Below are 24,218 nucleotides of genomic sequence, written 5' to 3'. Positions count from 1 at the left end.
AATAAGAAATATGATCAGAGAAACTACCTCACAAGAGATCTCTAAATATCATCCATCAGGCTCAGAGCTACAGAAAGAGTTCCATTATTTCTAACAGTAAAGTGAGAAAACTGTTCTATTGATATCCATTATTCCCAGGATGAGTACTATTTTGCCTGCAGTTTGCACGTTAATGGTTTCTCTTAAAGCTGTTGCTTTTGATTTTGACAAATTATCTAGCTACTCAACTGTACCCACTATGTTTCAGGGGCTTGAAAGATAAAGCAATGGTTCTCAAAACTTTAATCTTGATTGCTGTACCCTACGCCAGAATTTTTGATGCAGTAGATTTAGGGTAAAACTAGGTCCAGGAGACACACTTTGTAGAACCAATGAACAAAAGCATATGTATCAATAACAGAAGCTGAATTGTATTTCATTTGCTTTGACTGACAAGGGAAAGGATGAAGATTTATTAAGTATCATCCAGAATGCAAGTCATCTCATTTTATTTGATACCCTACAATATAACTATCACATTATATTATGTCTGAGGATGTTAATCCTCAGAAATTAAGTGACTTGCCCAATATTACACAATGAGAAAGTGGTGGGCAAACACAAGTTCATCCAACTTCAAAATCTATATTCCAAGTGTATGTCCTAACAACATATAGCCAATGAAATTATATTGGCCCTAAATCTTAATTTCATTCTACTTTCTATGGGTGGTTTTAATTCTAGTTTGACAGTCTTAGTCTACTTCTTAAATTAGTTATGTTGACTCAAATTATCTTTATAAATAGGTGCAATACACATTTTAAACATCAACTTTAAGGTAATTCCTAAAAGATGTTATGAATTACTATTTTCCAGACAAAAATTGAAATATGTAACGTGATCATTATGACAAAGTCTTTGTGGAAATAGGTCAGATTAAATTAAATAGTCCCCCCCAATTTTCCAGTTAAGGTGAGCATGCATGACCCACTAAATATTATTTGGCATGTATGCATTTTGGAGTGATTACCAAAAAAAAGCAAAAGAAAAAAATTATCTTTTTTTTTTTGCTACTATTCTGGTTAAGGAAAAAGTAGTTAATTTGCATTACTCAACTAGTGAAAAAATGTATCACACCAGTTCCTGATGTCTTGCTTTACTATTTATTTTTAAAATAATGTTCAAACCCATAAACAGTAAGAAATATATCTTTAACTAGCAGTCAAAAGAAAGGCTGCCTAATTACAGGATGAGACCCAATCTTTTCAAAAGACCATTGTTCTGACTTAATTAACATGAACTAAAACAGGCCTAAAACAACAGGGCACATTCCCATTAGGATAAATTACTCAGGCCTAGTCAACACAGCAAAGAATTCCCTGGAGGAAAATCTGTCACTGCTTTTCCACCTGCACTACATATCTGTCTCAAAGGACTCTGCTACAGCTGGGAGCCTCCTTCCGGAAGGGGCATCTGTTCCATATTGAAATTGCTCGATTCTGAGAGCTGTGAACCATGGCTAAAGAAAGGAAAAATCCTGTTAGTCTATAGAACCATGGCCAGGGATATGACATAGCTTAGTTGCCATGGTTGCTTACTCTGGTCTCAAGTTTTCCATGTGAATATTTAATAATTTTAAAGTATGTTGTTGCTTGCCTTATTATAGGGAAGAATGGGCTACTTCATAGAAAAATGCTATTTCCTCGGCAGGATTCCTAAGTTGAGCATAGCAGTCCTTAAGAGGCTAGGTTTCGAAGTAGGTGGACTGGGCTTTTCTGCACCACTTCCTTGCTTTTAGCCTCCATTTCCTCATCTGCAAAGTGGTGAACTCATTGGCACCATCTCATAAGGTTAAAGGTCAATAAATGTTGGCTATTACCATCCACAAGAGAGGCGCCTGCTCTCTGTCTCCTCACACATTAAATAAGATAATTCCCCACATACTTGCAACCCACTGATAACTTATATGGCACATTTTCCCTTTTACTCTATAAAATCGCATGTACCAGCTAATTAGAAAGACCTGAAAAAATTTCACTCCTCAGAAATGAAATCAGATTTAAAAGCAGAGCAATATAATTAATTAATTAGCCTATCATTTTTTAGCCATTCTTTGATAATTTTTCTCCTCCATTTGGTATAGGTCACAGATGGCAGGGTGGATAAGTAATGTCTGTGTCCTCTAAGCAATTCTGTTTGGTGTTAAGCGAATTATGAACATACATTCATCATGTGATGGGGAAAGGTGGGAGTTAAGGGTTAGAAATGAATCCAAATAACCCTGAGAAATTAATTTGTGCCTGCATACTTAGTTATAATACCAATGAAGTTCTGACTTGAATGAGTTCTTAAAAAATTTATTCTATGAACAAATATAATAGGTGATGGCCACATATTGTAATTGGGGGCCCAAAGAAAATAGTAGAGAAAAGGCCTCCCTTTTCATCGCAAAATTAGAGACTCTACTCCCAGCCCCTGAAATAAAATGCAGTGTCTCTCAGGGTTTATGTTAAGTTTTACATATCCCTAAGTACTACTAATATCCAGCTTTCACAATTTCTATTAAATTCACCCAAGTACCATCCTTATTGAAAATTATGAAAAATGTTTCTGTAAAAGCTGCTCAGATCAGTTAATAAATCTGACAAACTCAGCTAACAGGTTACTTCTATTTTTCTGTTTTGGTTGTTTTTTGTCTCAATATATTATCATTTGTTTATACAGTACACCCATAATCAAGAAAAATAAAGTCCTTAGTTTTCACAATGTCCCTGAACTCCCTCCTGAGGGTTAGTAGTCTTCATGAAACTTCATGTGGGAGAAGAATGCTTCTTGATCTGGGAGCGTTTTTCCACAGATGCTGCAGGAGCAGCCCTCATCCTCCTTGTGTGAGCGTCGTACATGGCTGTCATGGGCAGCGTGAGATGCAAAAGATTTACCACAGTACTTGCATTTGAAGGGCTTCTCTCCGGAGTGCTGCCTGATATGTGTGCGGAGTATGCTGGAGGCAGTAAACTTCTGCGGAGAATGGAAAGCAGAAAGAGTGAATATCCATTAGTTGGACAAAAATTAAACAAAGGAGTTAATTTTATTGTCACTGATTCTCAATTTTCTGATTGATAAACCAAAAGCTATCTAGAGCTCTTGGTCAACAGTAGTAGCCTTAATGTAGAAGGACACAATTGATTGTCACTCTGCTGGTTTTGAGTAGCACTTGTTATTAGAACAGTGGTTCTTCAGAGGCTAAGATCAGCTGGGGGTCTAGTTAAAGATGCAGACCACCAACCCTATCCCCATGAGTATACCCACTAAGTTTGACATGAGACTCACCAACCTTCATTTAAACAAGCAATTCCAATGTAAGCAGACCTATGGCCACACTCTAAGATAAACTACAAAAGGACTAGCCATTATCAGCCAATTAGATAAAACAACACCTTATTGATTCCTTCTTCTCTAAATTTAAATTTTTAAATAATTGTAGATTGACATGCAGTTATAGCAATAGATTCTGTATCCCCTTTACGCAGTTTCCCCCAATGGACACACCTTACAAAACTGTAATACAGTATCACAACCAAGATTATGAAATAGATAAGATAGAGAACATTTCACTCTAAGGACCCCTCTTACTGTAGCATTTAAGAGCCCATGCTATTAAATACTACAGTTACACCTGTAATCATGGGGTTCCTATAAATGGGGGGGGGTGTATTTCATTACACATGCCTTAAATATCATTGATAGAAGGTTATATCTTAAACAAACTTGGAGATATTTGGAGGTGGAAATGGGGACTGAACTAATTTACCAAGAACTTGTTATAAGCCAGATTTTATGCTTCAAATTCTTATCCATGTACACCCAAGCAAGGCTCAATTAAGGCAGATCCTTTAGCAGAAGGCTCCATTTACCTTTGTACAATACACACACTGGTAGGGTCTGTCTCCAGAGTGGACTCTCATGTGCTTGTTTAGACTGGAAGATTGAGAGAAACATTTCCCACATGTCGAACACTAAGTCGAGAAAGAAAAATATGGCTGAAATCACATTTTCCCTTAACAAGTTTATTTCACCATTGTGTTTACCCAGGATGAGAGAACTATTGTGTTTATTCTGTGTATTTTTGTAGGAAAAACCCAGACTTAGGGTCTACCTGGGAAAGTAGAAAGATATCCTGGAACATTCAAGAACCCAGCAGTGTAGCCACGGCTTCTAGTGCAGAGCCTGCCCAATACTGTCATGTTAGGTAATTTTTCCAACATCTTTAGGTATCAAGTTGCTTCTCATGTGAAATGTAGGAATTGAACAAGATGATGGTGTTTAATAGGGTTCTGAATAAGTCCTGATCCCAACAAGTAACTATGTGACCAGTGCAATTCAATTAAACTTGGAATCTGTTTCCAAATTCTTCTCATGAGCAAAATGCAGGATCTGTCTTCCTTACAGGGTTGTGAGTAAATTGCAAACATTGCATAATTACTTCAACAGGAATTTACTGAGTACTTACTATGTAGTCAACACTCTGCTAGAGATAAGCAGATAAAAAATCGAGTGGCTGTGGTAAGGAATATATGGACTAAAATAGTGACACAGGTGACAAATGATGTGAGAACACATGGTACAGCCACTTGCTGTTCATCTCATCTCTCTGGATTCTTGATTCTGGTCAAATCATCTTAGGAATTCTAAGCCAGGTAAAGGAAACTACTGTGCTGCCATGCCCTGGCACCCCCGGTGTGTATACATGCACAGAGAGGAGTATATTTTCAGATTGTGAGATTCTGGGTGGATTTTAAGTCTTCTCTAGATTCATTTTTTTTAAAGATTTATTTATTTATGCATACAAGAGCTGGGGTATAGGCAGAGCTGTGTGTGGGGGTGGGTGTAAGAGTATTCACCAGAGACAGAGTGGGGAGAAAAGGCAGATTGACTGAAATACACTGCTGAGGGGAGCAGCAGGCAAGACAAGAGAAGTCTGCTGTGCCATGTGGGTCAGCTCCCTGGCTGGGGATTGAATTCATGCTATAGTTGCTGCCCATTGCTTCTTAGTTCTGAGATTTAACCCTTTGCACGAACAGGGAGGTCCCTTCTCTAGATTTAATGTACAGTTTGAAATTTTAAAATAGTAAGTATGTATTATTGCTACTGAAGCAAAAATAATCAGATGTTTGGGCCTCCCTGGTGGTGCGAGGGGTTGAGTTGCAGCACTACGAAGCTATCTGCAAGCACTATAGCACAGCACCGAGTTCGATTCCTGGCTGGCCAGGGAGCTAACCCACATGGTGCAGATGACCTCTCCTGTCTTACCTGCTGCTCCCCTCAGCAGTGTATTTCAGTCAATCTGCCTGTTCTGTTCTCACTCTGTCTCTGGTGGATCCTTTCATTCCCCGCACCTCAGGCCTGTAACCCAGTTCTTGTATGCATAAGTCTTTAAAAAATGAAAAAGAATCAGATGTTTAAGCTAAATATGCAAAGAGAATAGATTAATTAAAATTTCTGGAAATTAAAAACAAGCATGAACCAAAAAAGTACAGAATAGGAGTGTATAAGTGAATTGCTGAAGACTAGATAGATGATCTGAGGAATAGAACTGGCACAATCTGAGCATGTTAAAAAACAAAAAATAATAGTTAAACATAAGGATAAAGCCAACCTGATCTCTGGCTGAAAGGAGTTTCAGGAAAGAACAAAGATCTAGAAGATAACAACCAAAGAAAGAACAAGAAAATACCTTTGAGCTCAGGACTTGTAACTTCATATGGAAAGACTGCCTGTAATCTGTTGATTATAGTCCAAGAGGAAAAGACATCCATTTTAACACATTCTGCTATAATTTCAGAATTCCAAAGATAAACTATTTCCACAAAAAAAACTGGCTATTTACAAAGAGCTGAGTCAGACTGACAACAAATGATAGAAGAAAACTGAGAGATGCCTTGAAATTTCTGAGGAAAAATATTTCTAAAATTCTGTATCCAGCCGAACTATCAAAGTGAAATATTTTCAAAGTGAAAATATTCTCCAAGAAGGACTTAGAAAAATTTTCACTATGGATGCTTAAAAATGATTACCTGAAGATATGACAAACTAATAACAAAAAGAAATCATGAAAGAGAAAGTGTGGGATGGAAGAATCAGTGGAACTAATTCAGAAAAGCAAGGAAAATGATCCAAACATGACAGGTCATAGGCCCAGAAAACAACCCGCCTGTTCAGAATAAATTCCAAGAATGTTTCCAAAGAACGTAAATGCATTATACAAGTTGGAGAATTAAGAAAAAAACATTTATCTCTCACAATTAAAAATCCTAGAAAAACAAAACTTATGAGAAAAAAGTCTTCCATAAAGTTGATTAATTGATGGTGCTTAAGAGACAATTCTTTATGAAAAATAGCTGTCTCCATTGGTCAGGTATTCCAGAATGTTGGGGAGGACTGACATTCTGAACCCATTTATGAACTATTCTTATTACTCATTGTTATGAATCATGGGGATTTCTTCTAACACTTTTATTTTGTGTTAAAAAAAGGGCTTCCCTGCTGACCTAGGGGCTAAGTCTCAGCAATATCACCTTGAAGGCCTGAGTTCGACCCCCAGACAGGGAACTAACACACATATGGTGCAGCAGAACTCTTGTCTCAACTGCTGCCCTTTTCACAGTGTATTTCAGTGAATCTGCCTGTTCTGCTCCCCACTCTGTCTCTGATGAATCCTCTCACACCACCACCTCCTAAACCCCAGTTCTTTTATGCAAAAATTTAAAAAGAAAAGTATTTAGGTTTTAAATGCTTTTGGAGGGTAGTGATAAGTGATACAGGGTTTTTTCCATTGTTTGTTGTATACCCAGCATCTAATGACATTTCTGTAAATCAGTAACATTTTTTCTCTTTCAATAGATGATAGATTATTCTTTCTAAAAGTAATTGTTCTGAAGTTCTGCATGTTTGTTTCACTTGAGTTTCTTTTCTTTTTAAAAAAAAATTTTTTTTTATTTATTTATGCATAGAAGAACTGAGGTGTAGGCCAGAGGTGTGGGGAGGTGAGAGGATTCCCCAGAGACAGAGTGGGGAGCATAACAGGCGAATCTAATGAAATACACTGCTGAGGGGAGTAGCGGGCAAGACAGGAGAGGTCTGCTGCACCATGTGGGTTAGCTCCCTGGACAGTATCAAACTCATGCCGCAGTGGCTGGTGATAGCTTGATAGCACTGAGACAATCCTTGCACCACCAGGGAAGGCCCTCACATTAGTTCCTTTTCTTCTGTTGAGTGAACTGTTTTCTTTTAGACTTATACAGAAATTAAATATACTTTATCATCTTAAAAGTATTCAAACGAAAGTATACGATATAAAGAAATGAAATGAGAATTACAAATGTTAAGCAGTAAAAACAAGGAAAGAAAAAAAAAATCTTAATTCCCTAAACATAATGAAGATAACGAGTCATGGGAAATTCATGGTGAGATGTTCAGAGAACAACCACCTACATCCCTGGAGCGCAGCACAGAATTCTTGGCTAGAGACTTGGAACCATTGTGAAATGGTATTTATAGTCATGATAAATAAAGGATGAGACACTCCGGAGAGTTTGCAAATACAAGATAACTGAAGAGGAACGTTGGAGTATGACAGGACTTATCCTTTTCTTTTTTTTTTTTTTTTTTTTTTTTATAGAGGCATGTTATTTATTTATTTGTTTGTTTTGTTTGTTTTTTGTTTATACATGCACTGGGTACAGTCAGAAGCACGGGAGGGTGAGAGAATTCACCAGAGCCAGAGCGGGGAGCAGAGCAGGCAGAAGGACCCAAGTACACTGCTGAGGGGAGCAGCGGGCGGCAGGAGAGTTCTGCGCGCCATATGGGACCCTCCTCCGGTGGCCGGGGAGCAGCCGGGGATCGAACCAGTGCCGCAGAGGCTGCGGGCAGCTTCGCAACCCAGCGCTCAATCGCTGCGCCACCGGGGAGGCCCAAGACTTATCCTTTTCTATTGCCAGTTTAAAATGATTATTCCTGCACTCTACCAGAAAATCAGGTCCCCATCATCACTTCACAATTATCAGTTTCCAGTCCTTCCTTATAGGTATTGTCATCTACTGACCTCCTGGGCCACAGTGCAAATTCCAAAGACCATAGTACCAATCTATAGCTTCTCTCCTCAAACCCTAACCTAAGACTATTGTCCTCAGTGTTGAAGCCCATGAGTGATCCAACATGCTAGTAGAAATCTCTTGACATAACATTCATCTTTAATCAAAAACAAAGCAAACAGTGATCCCAAAGCATCTATTTTTAACACCCTGTCATTTCTGCCAGAAAGTTTGACAAGTAATCCTAAATGCCGTATGTCATCAATTGTAAGATCCTCCATTACTTTATGTGCTAGAAAAAAAAATGCTACCAATTTAAAATATGACATGTCATCGCTAGTTGAACACTCCAAGTTCAGAAATAAAAGTGTGAAAAATCTCCAAATCCTAGAGTAGATAAAAAATATTACAAAAGCATGTAGCAATATACATATTCTGCAAGGACAAACCACGGGGTAAATAAGCTATTAATAAAATATATTTTAAAATTTAAACCTCATTAATAATATAGATGCACATTCAAAGAGGATATAATTTCTCATTTATCAAAATGGCAGTCTAAAAGAAGATTATTATGGGAGACCTGGTGCAACTTATTTCACCCAAGCCCAGTTGGTTGGACTAAAGACTGACACCTTCCCTGGAAGGCATTTGACACCTTAATTTGAGAACCTTAAAAACTGTACACATATTTTGACCCATCTTTTTTACTTCTAGAAAAGATAACATGATTTCTACATAATTTTGTTCACTGTAGAAATGTTGTAAAAATACACAACATGGGATTGGTTAAATAAATTATGGCACATTCATCTGAAGTACTGACATTAGTCACTTTATGTTTACAAATTAGCTCTTGGTGTAATGTGAAGTCAGAAAAGTAGCCTCATAAAATTCAGTACGACCCAAAGCATATTAAAAACACCTGCATGGGGCCTCCCTGGTGGCACAGGCGGTTGAACACAGTGCTGTAAAGCTGTCCGCAGCCTCCACAGCACAGGTTCAATCCCAGCCAGCCGGGGAGATACCCACATGGCGCAGCAGACCTCTTCTGTCTCGCCTGCTGTTCCTCTCAGCAGTGTATTTCAGTCAGTCTGCCTGTTCTGTTCCAGCTCTGTTTCTGGTGAATCCTCTTGCCCTCCCGCGCATCTGGCTGTACCCCAGTTCTTGTATAAATAAATAAAAAATCTTTAAAAAAAAGTGCATGTGTAGAAAGAAAATTATACTTAAAATGTCTTAACTTTGGGTTATTGCATATCAGGTAGCTTTTATTTTATTTTTTCCTCCAAATTGTACTTACCAAGTATGCATTATTTCTATTTTGTTATATTAAAAAATTAAAATTAAAGTTTGCCAAGTAAAAGTAAAAATCACTGTTGGCTTCATTCACACACTCCCAGAATCAGAATTAGCAATACAGTGTGTTCTTTATGGATGGTTCTTTCATTTACATAGCTTGTATAATAAGGTAGTTTAATGGCATCATGCTATACACATTCTGACACTTATATTTGCTTAATACACCATGATTTATACAACTGATTCAATAATTCTTATAACCAATTGATATTTAACATGCAGTCTCTAAATCACTACTATCAGGATATTAGATAGTAGAACTTTTGACTTTTTGCCAGTCTGAGAGGTAAGAAATAATTTCAGTCTTAATATTTAAATGTTCTTAGAATTATAAAATCAATGTGCTAGTTTTTAAAAAGACTCAATGTTTACAGGAGTAAATGATATCGTTACTAAATATGACTTTTTTAGAAGTTTAGCTGTGACCGGGAGAGGAGAGATAGGAGCAATTCTTTGATGATGACTTAATTTTCAAATGAGGAAACCAGGAACCTCTCTGGTGGCACAAGGGGTTAAGATGCAACCTATAAAGCTATCAGCAGCTGCTGCAGCACGAGTTTGATCCCCGGCCAGGGAGCTACCCACATGGCACAGCAGACCTCTCCTGACTCGCCCGCTGCTCCCATCAGCAGTGTATTTCAGTCAATCTGCCTGTTCTGTTCCCCACTCTGTCTCTTGTAGGTCCGCTCACCCTCCTCTGGCCTGTACCTCAGCTCTTGTATGCATAAATAAATAAATCTTTATATAAAAAAAATCAAATGAGGAAATCTGGAGCTAGAGTAGCTCAAAGTTGCAGCATCATTGGTTGGACCTACAGGGCCCGGAAGCAAACCCATGTCTGTCTGACCCAAGTTCTGTAAGTCCAATGGTAGTTTGTACTTTTTTGCACAAAGTCTGGCAAAGCCACTAGGTATCCAGAATGGTGAAAAATATTCCCTCCATGCCATTATTGCCTTTCTCCCTTACCAAATCCTCAGTGTACCATAGAGATCTTCCATTCTTTGGATCATGGTCATAACTATCAATAAGCCTGCACAGGTTATGGACAAGATGCAGTTACCTAAAACCAAACGCCAACCTCTTTCCTGCGGGGAATATCTCAACACTCTCCCTTGACTCCTCAATCATCCTGCTGATATAATAAATCAGATACCCCATTGTCCTCCTAGATTTGGCTCAAGGTCACCTCTTCTATGAGGCCTTTCATTATCGAAGTGTCCAGAGAGAAGGGGACTCTCATTCTCCATGTTTGTCTCTATTCTGCACAGCCACCTTACACTCAGCACTGGTGCTGTTTTAGTTCACGCCTGCCCTTCCACAGCACTGCCACCTCCTTTAGAGCTATCTTACCAGGCATTAGATCCCAGCACTTAGCACCTAAAAGGCCATCAATGTATGTTCAGGGGCTTGGAGAAGGAGTGTGAAAGCAGAGTGTGAGGGTAGACAGGGGTCATTCCTACCCTGGCTCTTACCTTGTGAGGCCTGTGCTTCTCATGTACATGAAGAATATGGATTCTGAGCCGGTCACGCTTCTCAAATGATCGTTTACAGAGCGAGCAGGGAAATTTCCTATCACCCATGTCCACACAGGGGGTGTACTTGAGATGCTTATCTCTGTAATATTTGTAGGTAAATACTTTTCCACATCTTTCACATCTGTAACCTTCTGCAGATTCTGCCAAAGAGAGGGAAAACACGAGGGACTTGGTCAGCTACCTTCTCTCATCCTTACTTCCAACAAGATTTAAACAAACAAAAACTCCTTATTATAGAAAACTTAAACATATCAAAGTCAAAATAGAAAAAAACCTTCATGTGCATGTGCCCAACACCAACCTTTGACAGAGACCAAGTTGTAGCCAATTGTTTTTATTTCTATCATTTCCCTCTATAATAGATTTCAATACTAATTTATCATTTGGTTTATAAACACCTCAATCCATAATCATTAAAAGATACTGACTTGGGCCTCCCTGGTGGCGCAAGGGGTTAAGACACAACCTATGAAAATGTCCGCAGCCTCTGCAGCACGAGCTGAATCCCCTGGCCCGCCAGAGAGCTACCCACATGGTGCAGCAGACCTCTCCTGTCTCGCCCGCTGCTCCCCTCAGCAGTGTACTTCCGTCAATCTACCTGTTCTGTTCCCCACTGTCTCTGGTGAATCCTCCCACCTCTGGCCTATACCCCAGCTCTTGTATGCATAAATAAATAAATCTTAAAAAAAAAAAAAAGATACTGACTTAAGTTTAACCATACTGCCATTCATAGCTAAACCATCACCTCACTCCTTGATAAAAATGCAAAGTACATGTACATATATACACATAATATGCACTGAATTATTTTAGTTCAATTTAGGATTCAAAATCTACATATTCCTATGTCCCTTCAACATCTTAATGTACAGGTTTTCTTCACCTCCCGAAGAAAACCTAATTTATGAGCATCTTAATTCAGGCCTCCCTGGTGGCACAGGGGTTAAAGTCAGTGCTAAATTCGGCATGAGTTAGATCCCCAGCAGGCCAGGTAGCTAACCCACATGGGACAACAGACCTGTCCTCTCTCACCCTCTGTTCTTCTCAGCAATGTTTCTCAGTACATCCACCTGTTCTGCTCCCCACTCTGTCTCTGGTGAATCCTCTCAACCCCCACACCTCTGGCCTATACCCCAGTTCTTGTATGCATAAAGAAATCTTATAAAACAGTTTAGGACCTCCCTAGTAGTGCAAGGGGTTGAGTACTGCACTGTGAGGCAATCCGCAGCCCCTGCAGCACGAGTTCGATCCCCAGCCAGCCAGGGAACAACCCACATGGCACAGCAGAACTCTCCTGTCTCGCCCACTGCTCCCCTCAGCTGTGTATTTCAGTTGGTCTGCCTTTTCTGTTCCCCAGTCTGTCTCTGTGAATCCTCTCACCCCCTGCATCTCTGGACTGTACCTCAGCTCTTGTATGTATAAATAAATAAATCTTAAAAAAATAACTAAAAAACAGTTTAATCCTATAGTTCTTGAATACACCCCAGAATGGTACTTATTAACAAGGTTATTATACAAATGCATCTCTTTGTCCCTTTCTGATTAGTTTGAGCTACAAGTTCAAGCAGTTCCCCAGGACAATGAGGGACACCCACAACTTCCTTCTCAGGCCTCACAAGTGTGGTTCTGTTTGACCCCTAAGACCTATGAGGTCTTACGCACTCTTTCAGCTTAGATCCCACATCTCTGAAGTTTTGGGGACAATTCCAGAGGTAGAATTTTCATGGATAGAATATGAATGACAATTTTTTGCCTTCTTTAATATATAGTGTTTTCACAATTTAATTCCAACACTTACTGAGGTCTTACCAACATGAGTGAGAAAGGTAAACCTACTTTTAATCAATGGAAGTGGGAGGGGAAGAACTGAGGTTAGAGAGGGTGCTACCGATCTAGCAAAGAAGGTCTCAAATTCAGGGGTGTCTATGTGTTGGGGGCAGGGGAGAAGATGGGCCACCTACAAAAGCATCCCTGCTGTGGACACTCTGGATTCCTGCGGATAAAGTGGCTTTGACTGTGAATGCATCACTGAGAATCATTGTCTGCCCCAGGGAGGGAGAGAAAAGCCAAGGCGAATATCTGAAAGTCTGTAGATGGAAATCTTTTCTGCATCAGGACAGCAGGGAGGCTAAGCATCAGGAATTTTGTTAGTTAACAACTAAGACAAGGCACGTTTAACAGGTGACTAAGGAAATAAACCATTCATTAAGTAAATAACCAGGAAGGTAACCACCAACCCCAGGATTATCCATTGCCCAGCAAAGTCTATCACTTTCATTGAGGTGCTAATACTCTCAGAATACTCCCGCTGGGATGGTTTTTACTCAGAGCTAGAATTTTCATTGGTCAGACATACCTAACCTTCCTGCTTCCCGCGGTGGGGAAGAGTCTACAAGACAGGGTCCAAGATCTTTACAATTGAAAGCACTATAGCAAACCAGAATTAAGAATAAGTTTCAATAGTTTGTCTAACAACCACTTACGAGTGGCATACCGCCTTTACTAATCAGGTTTCAGCTTCCTCAGCTGCCTACAGGTGCTTGGATATTTATCTTAACTAATTTTATCCTGTCCCCTCTCCTTCTTCCTCCCAGCGCCAACATACCCCCCCCTCCCAGTCCCCTTCATCAAATACTCTTTATCCAAGGGGTTTCCCAATATCAGGATGCTTTCTGCCTCACCACACAGTTCAGACAGAATTTGCAAATGATTTAGAGTTGTCGTCACATTCCACACCTCCAACCCCCAAAACACACACTCCGCAGCCTTGCATACTCAAATAACCCGCCCACATAGGGCCCAGACCCTTCCCTCCCATTCAAGACCTTAAAGGGGAAGAACCCACCAGCCCTGGAAAAAAGTCTGCAAAGAGCAATTCTTTTGAGAGAACAGAGGAATTTTGATTTTTTTCTTTCTTTTTTTAATCCTATCCAAAACATTCCTGTTAACAGAAAACAAATGAATTCATCCACAATTCTGCCCAACAAAGTAAATTGTTCATAAGTTTCTTTCCATACATAGTCAAAAAGTTAGATCATCTTAACAGCATCCTGTGCATCCTATGTAATTTGGTTCAGGATAGGAGCACAGGAAATTCATAAGTTTGCATCTTTGTTGCTTGTTATACAATTGCGATCTCTGATGCCTGCATGTTAATTCATGTTACTCATCATCATTTACTTGTTTGTATTTGTTTTACTGAATAAGTTGGGATATTTAGTTTGTTGGGATATAAGTTGTTTGATTTTTCACAAATATGGATGGTGCTATAGTAAAAATCCTTGCACACAAAGTTTTTCCCCTTGGACAATTTCCCAAAGATAATTTTCCAGAAGAGTCTTGCTGAGATATCAAAGGTTATGAACATTTTAATAATTTGATACATAACATTAAATAATTTTTCAAAAGTGTAACTGATTATATTTTATGTTATCAAGTATTTATTTTTCTCAAATCCTTTTTCATTTCTTAACAATGATTGGTATATATTTTCAAAGTGACCAAAAAGACTTATTTGACTTGGTGCTAAGTATTAGATAACAGTTAGGTCTACAGACTCTGTAGAGAGTTTCCCCATATCACCCCCCTCCCCACACACACACCTAACATGAGCCCCATCCCCACACCATGCACATTAGGGTAGAAGGAAAACAGCTCACCACCCAGAGTTCAGACCACACCACCTAACCCTTGGTGAACTAGTATTTGCCTTTCACTTCACTATCTCCAAAGCTTTCCTTCCCCTGCTTAACACATCCTTTATTTCATTTTAACCTTAAAGCAACTTTTCCCTAGTTCAGTCATAATGTCTTCCTCCTTCATTAAACACAATCCAGAAGCCGGGGATATTATAGTGGTTAGGGTTATTTCCTGCACTTGAAGGGTCTCAGTTCTAGCATGGAGACATGCTTGCAAGGCAATCACTATTGTGTGTGGAGAATGCAATTCACATTTTCTTTTACCTGTTACTTATTACACTTATAACACAATAATGTGGTCCTTCTATGTGATTTCACATATTAGAACATCTTCTCCCATCTAGTAGTTCCCAAGCTCTTCCGTTTACAAAAACCTCTTATAGAGCTTACTTAAAAAGCAAATTCCAGGGCCTCCCTGGTAGCTCAAGGGGTTAAGGACAGAACTATGAAGCTGTCTGCAGCCTCTGCAGCATGAGTTTGATCTCCAGCCACATGGCGCAGCACACCTCTCCTGTCTCGCCTGCTGCTCCCCTCAGCAGTGTGTTTCAGCCAGTCTGCCTGTTCTGCTCCCCCCTCTGTCTCTGGTGGATCCTCTCACCCCCCCCAACCCCCGTATCTCTGGCCTGCACCCCAGCTTTTGTATGCATAAATAAATAAATCTTTAAAAAAAAAGCAAATTCCAGAAGTTCACCCCTAGAGAGTGGGATGATGGTCCTTTAATTCTTTAGTCATTAATTGGGGCCCAGAGTCCAGTAGTATCACCACCCCCTGGAAGCTTCATAGAAATGCACAATCTTGGGTCTCAACTCTGAATGAGAAACTGCATCTTCCCCAAACCCCAGATATTCACACCCACATTAAAATTTGAGAACCAGAATGTGACGTGATGCTTCTTAAACACAACTGAGGCCCATATTAAGAAAAACATCTTATATTTGAGAGCCAGCATACAGACACATACCCATTTGAAACAAAAATTTCAAATAATGCTTCCTCTTACTTAAGTGAGATTCACTCAATATTTTCTATTTTATTTTATTCTTACAGTCTGTTTTTTCTTTTAATGCTGGTTTTGACCACTGAATTGATTTCCGACCCCATTAAGATACTGCAAACCATCATTTGGAAAACAATGATCTCCAGTTTTGACTTCATCAAGTGTGTAAGCCTGAGCACAGATGAGTTAGAAACTGGCTCACCTAAGGCATAGGTTGCATCCATTTATTTCTCTTTTATTTATTCTTGGTATGGGGAGGGAAGGGAGAGGTTGGCAGGGCAAGAACAAAAGAAAAATACCCTTTTGAATAAAAGAAGGTTCCGCAGTTTTAAATGAGGCTGTTTTCCTCCAGCTGGGCAATGCCCCCCCAGATAGAGACACCCTTTGTTTAGTATCCTGCATTAGTCCTCCGGAGAGAGAAGTCCCTCAAGTAAGCAGAGAAGCTGCAGGAAAACCTGTAGGAGGCTGTTGGTTTGGGGGAAAAGCCCAGTCCTTCCATTAGGAAGTTCTCACCAAGTGAGGCAAAGGTGTGCACTCACCTTCAGATAGCCCAGGCACCTGTTTTCCCAGCTCTGAGAGGTGAAGGCTCACAGGAATATCCAAAAACTTCTCATAGCAGTCTCCATACCACACAAGGAGTTCTTGGTTCTGGTAGATCTCCTTGCAGCTCTCATAAAATATCTGCCCTTGACATTGCACCGCCACTAAGTTCTGTTCCTTAGGAAAACGGGCACAATTGACATAGGACATCCAGTTCCCAGAACTTCCTTTTCCATCTATAAAGTGGCTCAGATGACCATCTTCAAAGATCTAAATGAAATAAGACATTAAGTTTGGGATGTATATTTTTTGGCCTCTCCTATAAATTTACTATTAAAAATGTATGATCCAAATTTCATACTTGAGTCTACTGAATATAATATTGTTATTATTAACATTACGCCTAAATAGATTAGCTTAAAGATATCAGGTGATGATATTTTGATAGATGTTCCTTTTATCACTTTCTTAATTTCCAAATTTCTATAGCAAGCATACAGTGATTTCATAAGCAGAGTATAAAAGAAAGGAGGTTAATTCCACCAAATAAAGACACCCAGTTATCATGGGTGCAACCTAGTTATCATGCATATTAACAGAGCCATTATCAATGCTTTCTCTGTTGTTGGCAATTGTCTTCAATGTTTTGTTATTATAAACAACCCTGTGATTAACATCTTCCACAGTCTGATTTTCAGGTTACTTTACTAAACTATAATCCTAGAAGTAGAAATTCAGGGTCAATGCAGTCCTGCCAGCATGTTCCTTACATATAGTCAAGAGTATCAGACTTTAAAAATTGTTGGCTAATTTCATTAGCAAATGATAATATTTTTAAATGTTTTTATTTCCTTGGATATATTTTCAGCATCACTATATTTAAAAATTTAGTTTTGTCTATAAATATAACACAATGCATGAATTCCTCAAATGTATATTCCATGACTAATCTTCAGACTAAAATGACTTAAGGTCCCTGGAACTCATGCAGAGGTGCTATTTCATGGCATGAACACCTGCTTTTCCTTTCCTTTATATTGCAAAACAGCACAAGATAGCAGATTACTGAACTGTCCTCTTCTCCCAGGCCAAGCCTCTCCCAGGGAGGTAGAAGCCAAGATTTCCCCCTACCCTGCTCTCTCCCCACATTCAGACCAGCAGAAACACACTTACCTCCCACATCAGAGAATTGTCTCCATAGGTTTTGACTTCACTGGCGTTGACCACTTTACCCTGAAAGGGCCCAAACCGGATTCCTTTGGCAATGAGACTGCTGCAGAACACACCAAAATGTGGGGCTGCACCAAACTTCGTCTGCCTGAGGCAGAGACCTAGGGGAAACCCAAGGCAAGAAAGCCATAAAACGCTGACTGAAACAGTTTTTGAGGAAAGAAATACAAGCAAGGAGGCCAGCCTACCTTCTGGTAGTTGAACAGAGTCTTTATCCAGAGTTTGGGGAAGAGAATCAGATCCTAGAAAAAGACAGGGCTAACATTTTATTTGTCATTAACAAGAATGATGAAATGTTTTCATGAATTATTTTCCTCTGTACTTCCTAGAGGTAATCATTATCCCAAATGGGATAATGATTATCCCAAATTTGATTAATTCTTTATAATTTTTCCTACTTTCCTTTATATTTTTCCTTCATATACAATTTCTCATTTGGAACTTGGAACAACTCTTGCCAGGTTATGTAATCAACCCCATTTCGCAAATTTAAGGAACTTAAGAGTCAGGTAATAATGACTGAGTAAAGTCAAGGTAGAAGACTGAGCTGAGATACCAAATATGAACTGAATCAGATCCATGCACATCCTGCTAGAATCTGAAACCAGCTGACATACCCATTGCAGGCAGCATTTCTCTCCAGATCCTCAGCTCTGGCTAAAACAAACCATAGGAGTCTGCAAGTTAAGTAATTAAAGCCTCCCCAGGCCCCTTTCTCTAATGGAATGTACATTCACTCTCACTCTCCCAGACTTGTTAGTCTTAACTCCACCTACAAGGGCCCCTTCCCCAGTCTACTCCAGCAACCCATCCTCTAGGTGATGTATGTAGACTGCCTTTACCAGAGCTGTCTGCAGGGACAGAGAGCCCGGAAATCGCATGGTGCAGACGAGTTGAGTGCTCCAGGCTGGGAATGACCCCATACAAGACTAATTGCAGGTCTTCCTGGGTGAAGTGGTAACGACGAGACGGCTTCCCCTCTTGGTTCAGAAGTTTGGGGGCCTCTTCAGACAGACTGCTGGGGGAGCAAGAAAATAACTGGGAGAACTTCAGCCCTTCAGATAATAAAGACGCATTCACAGGAGGCGGCAGAAACAAAGTTTCGGGTCCACAATATTGGCCACTGTCGCTGCGGCCACCAACGTGGCCCAAGTCTTCATTGCCGGCGCCTGGATACTCGCGGCTGTTGTTGAGTAAGTGTGACACCTCTCTCGGGAGGTGAGGAATTGGGTACCACGTTGGCAGCTTACTGTACCAGGATAGATCGTAGAGCGGCTCCCTCTGTAGGGCCTGGTTGGGAGGCGCGGTCCGGAAGGCAAAGGGGGGTAGAGTCTGGGACGCCGACACTGCGGCCTCCAGCTGCCGGAAAGGTTGGAAATCCTCCTCGTTAGAGATAAGGGCGTTCGCGTAGTGGCCGTAGGGCTGGAAAGGCGTGTAATAAGCTGCGAAGTGGTGAGGGCTGCTTTGGAAGCTCTCCGGCGGGTAGTACACCTTGTCTTGGGGGCCGGTCTCAACTAGCGGCCGCAGGGCCATCCTGGGCTGCTGAGCGCGTGGGATCTGCATTAAAGCAAGAGACACTGAGCGCTGGAGAGGGACGCGCCGCCTGCCGCGGGGCCCCACGCCTCCCTGCCTAACCTGCCCCTTCCGAGCCAGCTTTAGGTCGAAGGAAATGGAGTAAACTTTCCAATTCGATTCCTCGAACTCTATCCCACAAACAAAACAACAATAAAAACAAACACAACCCCCCTCCCCCAACGAAAATCTGCTGCAATCCCGCCCGACTCCAAATTCCCGGTAAGGTCGGCTGCGCCTACCCTCTCCAAACACACCTGGGCTAAGCGCAGCGGGTTTACAACACCCGCTCCACATCCAGCCCCAAACCTGCTCCTGCAAAATCTATTTCAAGCTCCGTCTCCCGCCCTCTTTTCCGTCCAACAAAACTCTCGCAGGGTGGATCCGGGCTGCTGGGTCCTCCCTTTCCCCAACCTGGGGCCGAAAGCCGAGCGCAAGACCCGCCGCACTGAGCTTTGCGGGAGGCGGCAGCTCCAGGCGCTCCTAGGGCCCCAAGCGCGAGGGAGGGACGCTGGTCTGCGAGCAGGAGACGCAGTCCCCCAGCCTGGAACAGGTGTAGGGAGGCCACGCGGCTGCGACCCAGGCAGTCCGGGCCGCCGGGGGCTGGGGCAGGGCAGGGGCGAGGGGCACCACCTTAGTCTCCCTCGAAGCACCGCAGTCAGCGATCGGTTGTCCCGCGCAGGCCTCGCCCGCGACATCCCCAAGTGCCCTCTGGAAATTCCAGTCACCTCACCTGGGAGTTAGGGGCCTGGGGCCGCCTCTCAGGAGCCGACAAGGACCAGAGTCAACCCGGCCGCCCCCCGCTTCCCTTACCTCTGCGCCGCCGCCCCGCTGCTGTCGCCCCTGCCCCAAAGGACGGCGTTTTAATGGACACAAGTTCACCAGGGCTGAGCGATGAAGCCTTTTCAGGGCCGGAGGGTCTTGAGGGCAAGATCAATGAGCCCAATAGGGAAACTAAGCAGGGTCGTGACTCAGAAATTAAAGAACAAGGGGTCAGAAGACGAGGTCAGCCACTACGAAGGCATCTGCCATTCTCCCGAGCTGGCAAGACGCGCTCTGCTCCTGCCCTTTCCACACCCCAGGAATCTGCAACTTGGGCTTGGAAGTCACTTAAGGAATAAAAGCCCCAAGAGGGCAAAATGACTAACCCAAACCAACTGCGGCTGCTGCGGGCGCTCCCCAACCGCCGGGGCACACGACGGCCCCGGGGCACCCGGCCCGGCACCCACCTTCCAGAGCGCGGCCGCCGAACAGGAGCCCCAGGACCCTGAGGGGCTACACGGCCTCCAACCGGTAGGCTACGGGCGAGCCCGGAGGGCCGAGACGGGTTTAAGAGGGCGGCGGGGGCGGGGCTGTGGGGTTTAGAGAGGGCGAGGGTGGGGAAGGGACGCGGCCCGAGGAGGTCCCCGGCCAGTCTCCTCCCACCGCAGCCAATGGCCGGAGTTCGAAGCGCCTCCAGTCCCCAGGGGGTCGCACACTCAACTCGGCTTTCCAGGCCTCTCCCGGACCCGGGCTAGAGCGCTGGCCCGCCGCTTTCTGTGGCGGGCACTCGGCTGCCCATGACTTGCGGGTTGGAGGGGCAGAAGCCCAAGCGAATGTCTCCCGGGGTCTCCGCCGGAGCCCACCTGCGCGCACACTGACCGACTCCGCGCCCCCAAAGCCGCTCGGCTTCGAGTTCCCAAGAGCGGAGCCCGAAGGAGGCGTCAACCCCAAGGACCGAGTGGACGTTTGACCCGGATACCTCGTGGGGACCAGGCACTGCCCGAGGGCTGGGAAGCGGCGCGGGTGCCGGCACCTTGACGCCCCGGGTTCTGCTCCCCGCGCGCTGCGGAGACTTCGGGTGGCGGCGGTTTAGCCATCGGGGAACTTCACTGCTTTTTTTTTTTTCCCAAGATTTATTTATATATGCATATAAAAGCTGGGGTTTTGGGGTGGAGATGAGAGGATCCACCAGAGACAGAGTGGGGAACAGAACAGGCAGACCAACTGAAACACACTGCTGAGGGGAGCAGTGGGCGAGACAGGAGAGGTCTGCTGTGCCATGTGGGTAGCTCCCTGGCCAGCTGGGGATCGAACTCGTGCTGCAGAGGCTGTAGATAGCTTCATAGTGCGGTGCTTAACTCCTGGTGCCACCAGGAAGGCCCCGAATTTCACGTCTTAAGGCTCCGAATTTCACATCAAAGTTCGAGGGCCCCCCACCCCTGTGCCACCAAGGCTTTTCCTTCCCCGGGGAAGCCTCGTGACCTCGGCCGGGCGAGGCTGAAAAGCGAGGTCCAGACCCTCACCGAGAGTTCAAAGGCCGCATTTTTATTCTCCTCGCCGGCCATTGAGGGAAAGAAAGGAGTACTTAGGGTCCATTCACATTCACACTTGCAAGCTTCGAGGGTGGGGGAAACACCAGCAAAGCCTGGTGACCTTGGTCGGGTTCTTCGCCACTCTGGCCTAGGTTTCTTCTCCGCAAAATGGGGCGAACTACCTGCCTGTCCGCGCCGCCGTGGAGACTGAAGACAGCGGCGTAAGCCCTCCGCGGGGTGGCCTCGGCCTCGGTTACTAACCGTGGAGGGAGAGAAGCGATCGTTCCACTAGGAAACGCCTCCCGGGCCCTAAAGCTGGTGGAGGAGGGAGGCTCGGGGCTGAGCGTGGCTTTCTCCGTGAGCGCCGCGACCTGCGGGAATAGCTGCGGCGGGCGGGCCCCCTCCGGCCGCGGGGCGCGAACTTGCAGCCCTCGCTGCGGGCGGGGCAGTGCGGGACTCCGCGGCCTTGGAGGGCGCTGGCGGGGCCCGCCCCGCCGCCCGCCGCGCCCTCCGTGGCGCCCACGTGCGGGACCAGCCGGCTCTGGGAGCGGTTTGTGCAGCCCGCGTTGCCCACGTTCACTTGGGTTCCCCAGGCGCAACTAGGATCCGCGATGAGAGGGGGTGCGTCCTGTACTTAACCCTGATGGGGTGACAAACAGGCTCGAGTTTTCTTCTCTCCTTGCTCTGGCTACCTCTACATCTGTACTTCAGATCTTAGCTAGTAAGTTGAAGCCATGAAGGAAGGATGCGAGTCGAATCTTGTCCCGAGGACTCACACCTATGGGAAGGATCGTGCACTTGGGAAAGCAGAGTTGAGTTCTGCTGGCGTATTCCTTCCGAAGGCATGCGCGCCCCAAGACTCCTGCGACCCACAGCCGTGGACTCTTACTCCTGGGCCTCTCTGGGAAGATTTAACCGACACTCGTGTAATCCGTGGATGTCAGCTCCTTAGGAGGCCCTTTATTTATTTATTTATTTATTTATTTATTTATTTATTTATTTATTCGTTTGTTTCGTTTATACATGCACTGGGTACAGTCAGAATCGCGGGAGGGTGAGAGAATTCACCAGAGCCAGAGCGGGGAGCAGAGCAGGCAGAAGGACCGAAGTACACTGCTGAGGGGAGCAGCGGGTGGCAGGAGAGGTCTGCGCACCATGTGGGACCCTCCTCTGGTGGCCGGGGAGCAGCCGGGGATCGAACTGACGCTGCAGAGGCTGCGGGCAGCTTCGCAACCCAGCGCTCAACCGCTGCGCCACCGGGGAGGCCCCAAGGAGGCCCTTTTCTTAAGTACAGGCACTCCCTGATTGTAGCTTTATTTTAGCAGAAGCAGCATGAGCCTTCTTTAAGCCTTGTTCTACAAGGAATCTAGAGTTTAAAACATTTAAAAATCTATTTTAGTTATAAGCTTGCCTGTTTAAATAACTTAGAAAATTTGACAAAGTAAAAGTGGAAGTTCCTGCCACTCCTGCTCCTGTCTCTGCTCTCCAGAGGTGATATCGATGAACAATTTGGCTAATTCCTTACCCACATTTAAAAATGTGTGTGCATACATATGTATATATATATATATGTATATATATTTTTAAGATTTATTTTTATTTATGCATAGAAGAACTGGGGTGTAGGCCAGAGGTGGTGGGGGGAGTGAGATGATTCACCAGAGACAGAGTGGGGAGCAGAACAGACAGATCTACTAAAATACACTGCAGAGGGAAGCAGCCAGCAAGGCAGGAGAGGTCTGCTGTGCCAAAAATGTATTTTTTAATTGTGTTTATATGTATAGGATTTTTTTTAAAAAGAGAGATTACACTTTTATGCAATTTTTACAACTTATTTTCAAGGCTGCATGGTACAGAAATTCATTTTATTGCTGTATCTTTACTTTTTCAGCCTCTTCTTAAAAAACATATAAGTTGGGCTTCCCTGGTGGCGCAAGGGGTTAAGACACAGCCTATGAAGCAGTCCGCAGCCAGTGCAACATGAGTTCGATCCCCGGCCAGGGATCTATTCACATGGCGCAGCAGACCTCTCCTGAATCTTCCTCTGCTCCCCTCAGTGTATTTTAGCTGATCTGCCTATTCTGTTCCCCACTCAGTCTCTGGTGAATCCTCTTATCCCCCACACCTCTGGCATGACCCCAGCTCTTGTATGCATAAATAAATAAATCTTAAAAATGAAAAACATTTAAGTTGTTGCCAGTTTTCAAACTTCAAACAACTACAGGACACATTGGTATACGGACACTATTGTTCCTGTAGAATAAATGCCAAGGTGTGAAATTACTGGATCCACAGGAATCCGCACTATTTTTTTTTAAAGATTTATTTATTTTTATGCATATAAGAGCAGGCCAGAGATTCCGGGGGTGAGAGGATTCACCAGAGACAGAATGGGGAACAGAACAGGCAGACTGACTGAAATACACTCCTGAGGGGAGCAGCGGGCGAGACCGGAAGAGGTCTGTTGCACCATGTGCGTTGCTCCCTGGCTGGCTGGGGATCGAACTTGTGGTGCAGAGGCCGCAGATTGCTTCACAGTGTGGTGCTTAACCCCTTGCACCACCAGGGAGGCCCCAACACTGACTATTTTGATAAGTACTTCAAGCCATATGAATTTGTACTTCCACCAACAATGAGTGCAAGTGCCGGCTTTTCCACAACTTTACCCAATACTGCACATTAGCAATCCTTTAAAGCTGCCTGTCTTCAGCTTTACAGGATTGTGAAATGTGGAATCTTATTCTAATTTGCCTTTTCAGTCATTTATCCAACAAGCTTCCTGACCTCCTAACTCTTCATGTTGGGCACTAAGCCGGGTACAGGGAATACATTGTGAGCAAAGCAGCCCTGTCCAACCCTGGTCCCAAAAAGGACCTTATGAGGAGCATATACATTTGTGTGATTGCTTGATGAATGTGTGACTA

General features: G+C 43.5%; 1 protein-coding gene across 1 annotated transcript; it reads right to left on the bottom strand.

Moving 5' to 3' along the window:
* Window positions 1–1,108: 1,108 nt before the first annotated feature.
* Window positions 1,109–20,253, bottom strand: PRDM14 (PR/SET domain 14). The gene is made up of 8 exons (XM_037506100.2): window positions 20,230–20,253; window positions 18,271–18,985; window positions 17,617–17,670; window positions 17,372–17,529; window positions 16,198–16,468; window positions 10,901–11,103; window positions 3,894–3,995; window positions 1,109–2,997 (listed from the first exon to the last, which is right to left on the bottom strand). Exons 2-8 carry the CDS (start codon window positions 18,959–18,961, stop codon window positions 2,770–2,772), a joined length of 1,707 nt encoding a protein of 568 aa, XP_037361997.1. The 5' UTR covers window positions 18,962–18,985; window positions 20,230–20,253; the 3' UTR covers window positions 1,109–2,769.
* Between the last annotated feature and the right edge of the window lie 3,965 nt (window positions 20,254–24,218).

This window comes from Talpa occidentalis, unplaced genomic scaffold (genome assembly GCF_014898055.3).
Source record: "Talpa occidentalis isolate TD23 unplaced genomic scaffold, MPIMG_talOcc4v2.1, whole genome shotgun sequence".
Lineage (NCBI taxonomy): Eukaryota > Metazoa > Chordata > Mammalia > Eulipotyphla > Talpidae > Talpa > Talpa occidentalis.
The sequence above is the reverse complement of the archived record's forward strand: the minus strand, read 5'-3'. Positions and strand labels throughout refer to the sequence as shown.

What these genes read in the sequence shown, in the direction of transcription:
- PRDM14 (XM_037506100.2), bottom strand. Translation starts at nt 18,961, where the DNA reads ATGGCCCTGCGGCCGCTAGTTGAGACCGGCCCCCAAGACAAGGTGTAC. An exon ending in ACAATTCTCTGATGTGGGAG is followed by an intron (nt 16,469 to 17,371) that starts GTAAGTGTGTTT and finishes TATTTCATTTAG; the next exon opens with ATCTTTGAAGATGGTCATCT. An exon ending in AGTGTGTGTATTGTACAAAG is followed by an intron (nt 2,998 to 3,893) that starts GTAAATGGAGCC and finishes CATTCTCCGCAG; the next exon opens with AAGTTTACTGCCTCCAGCAT.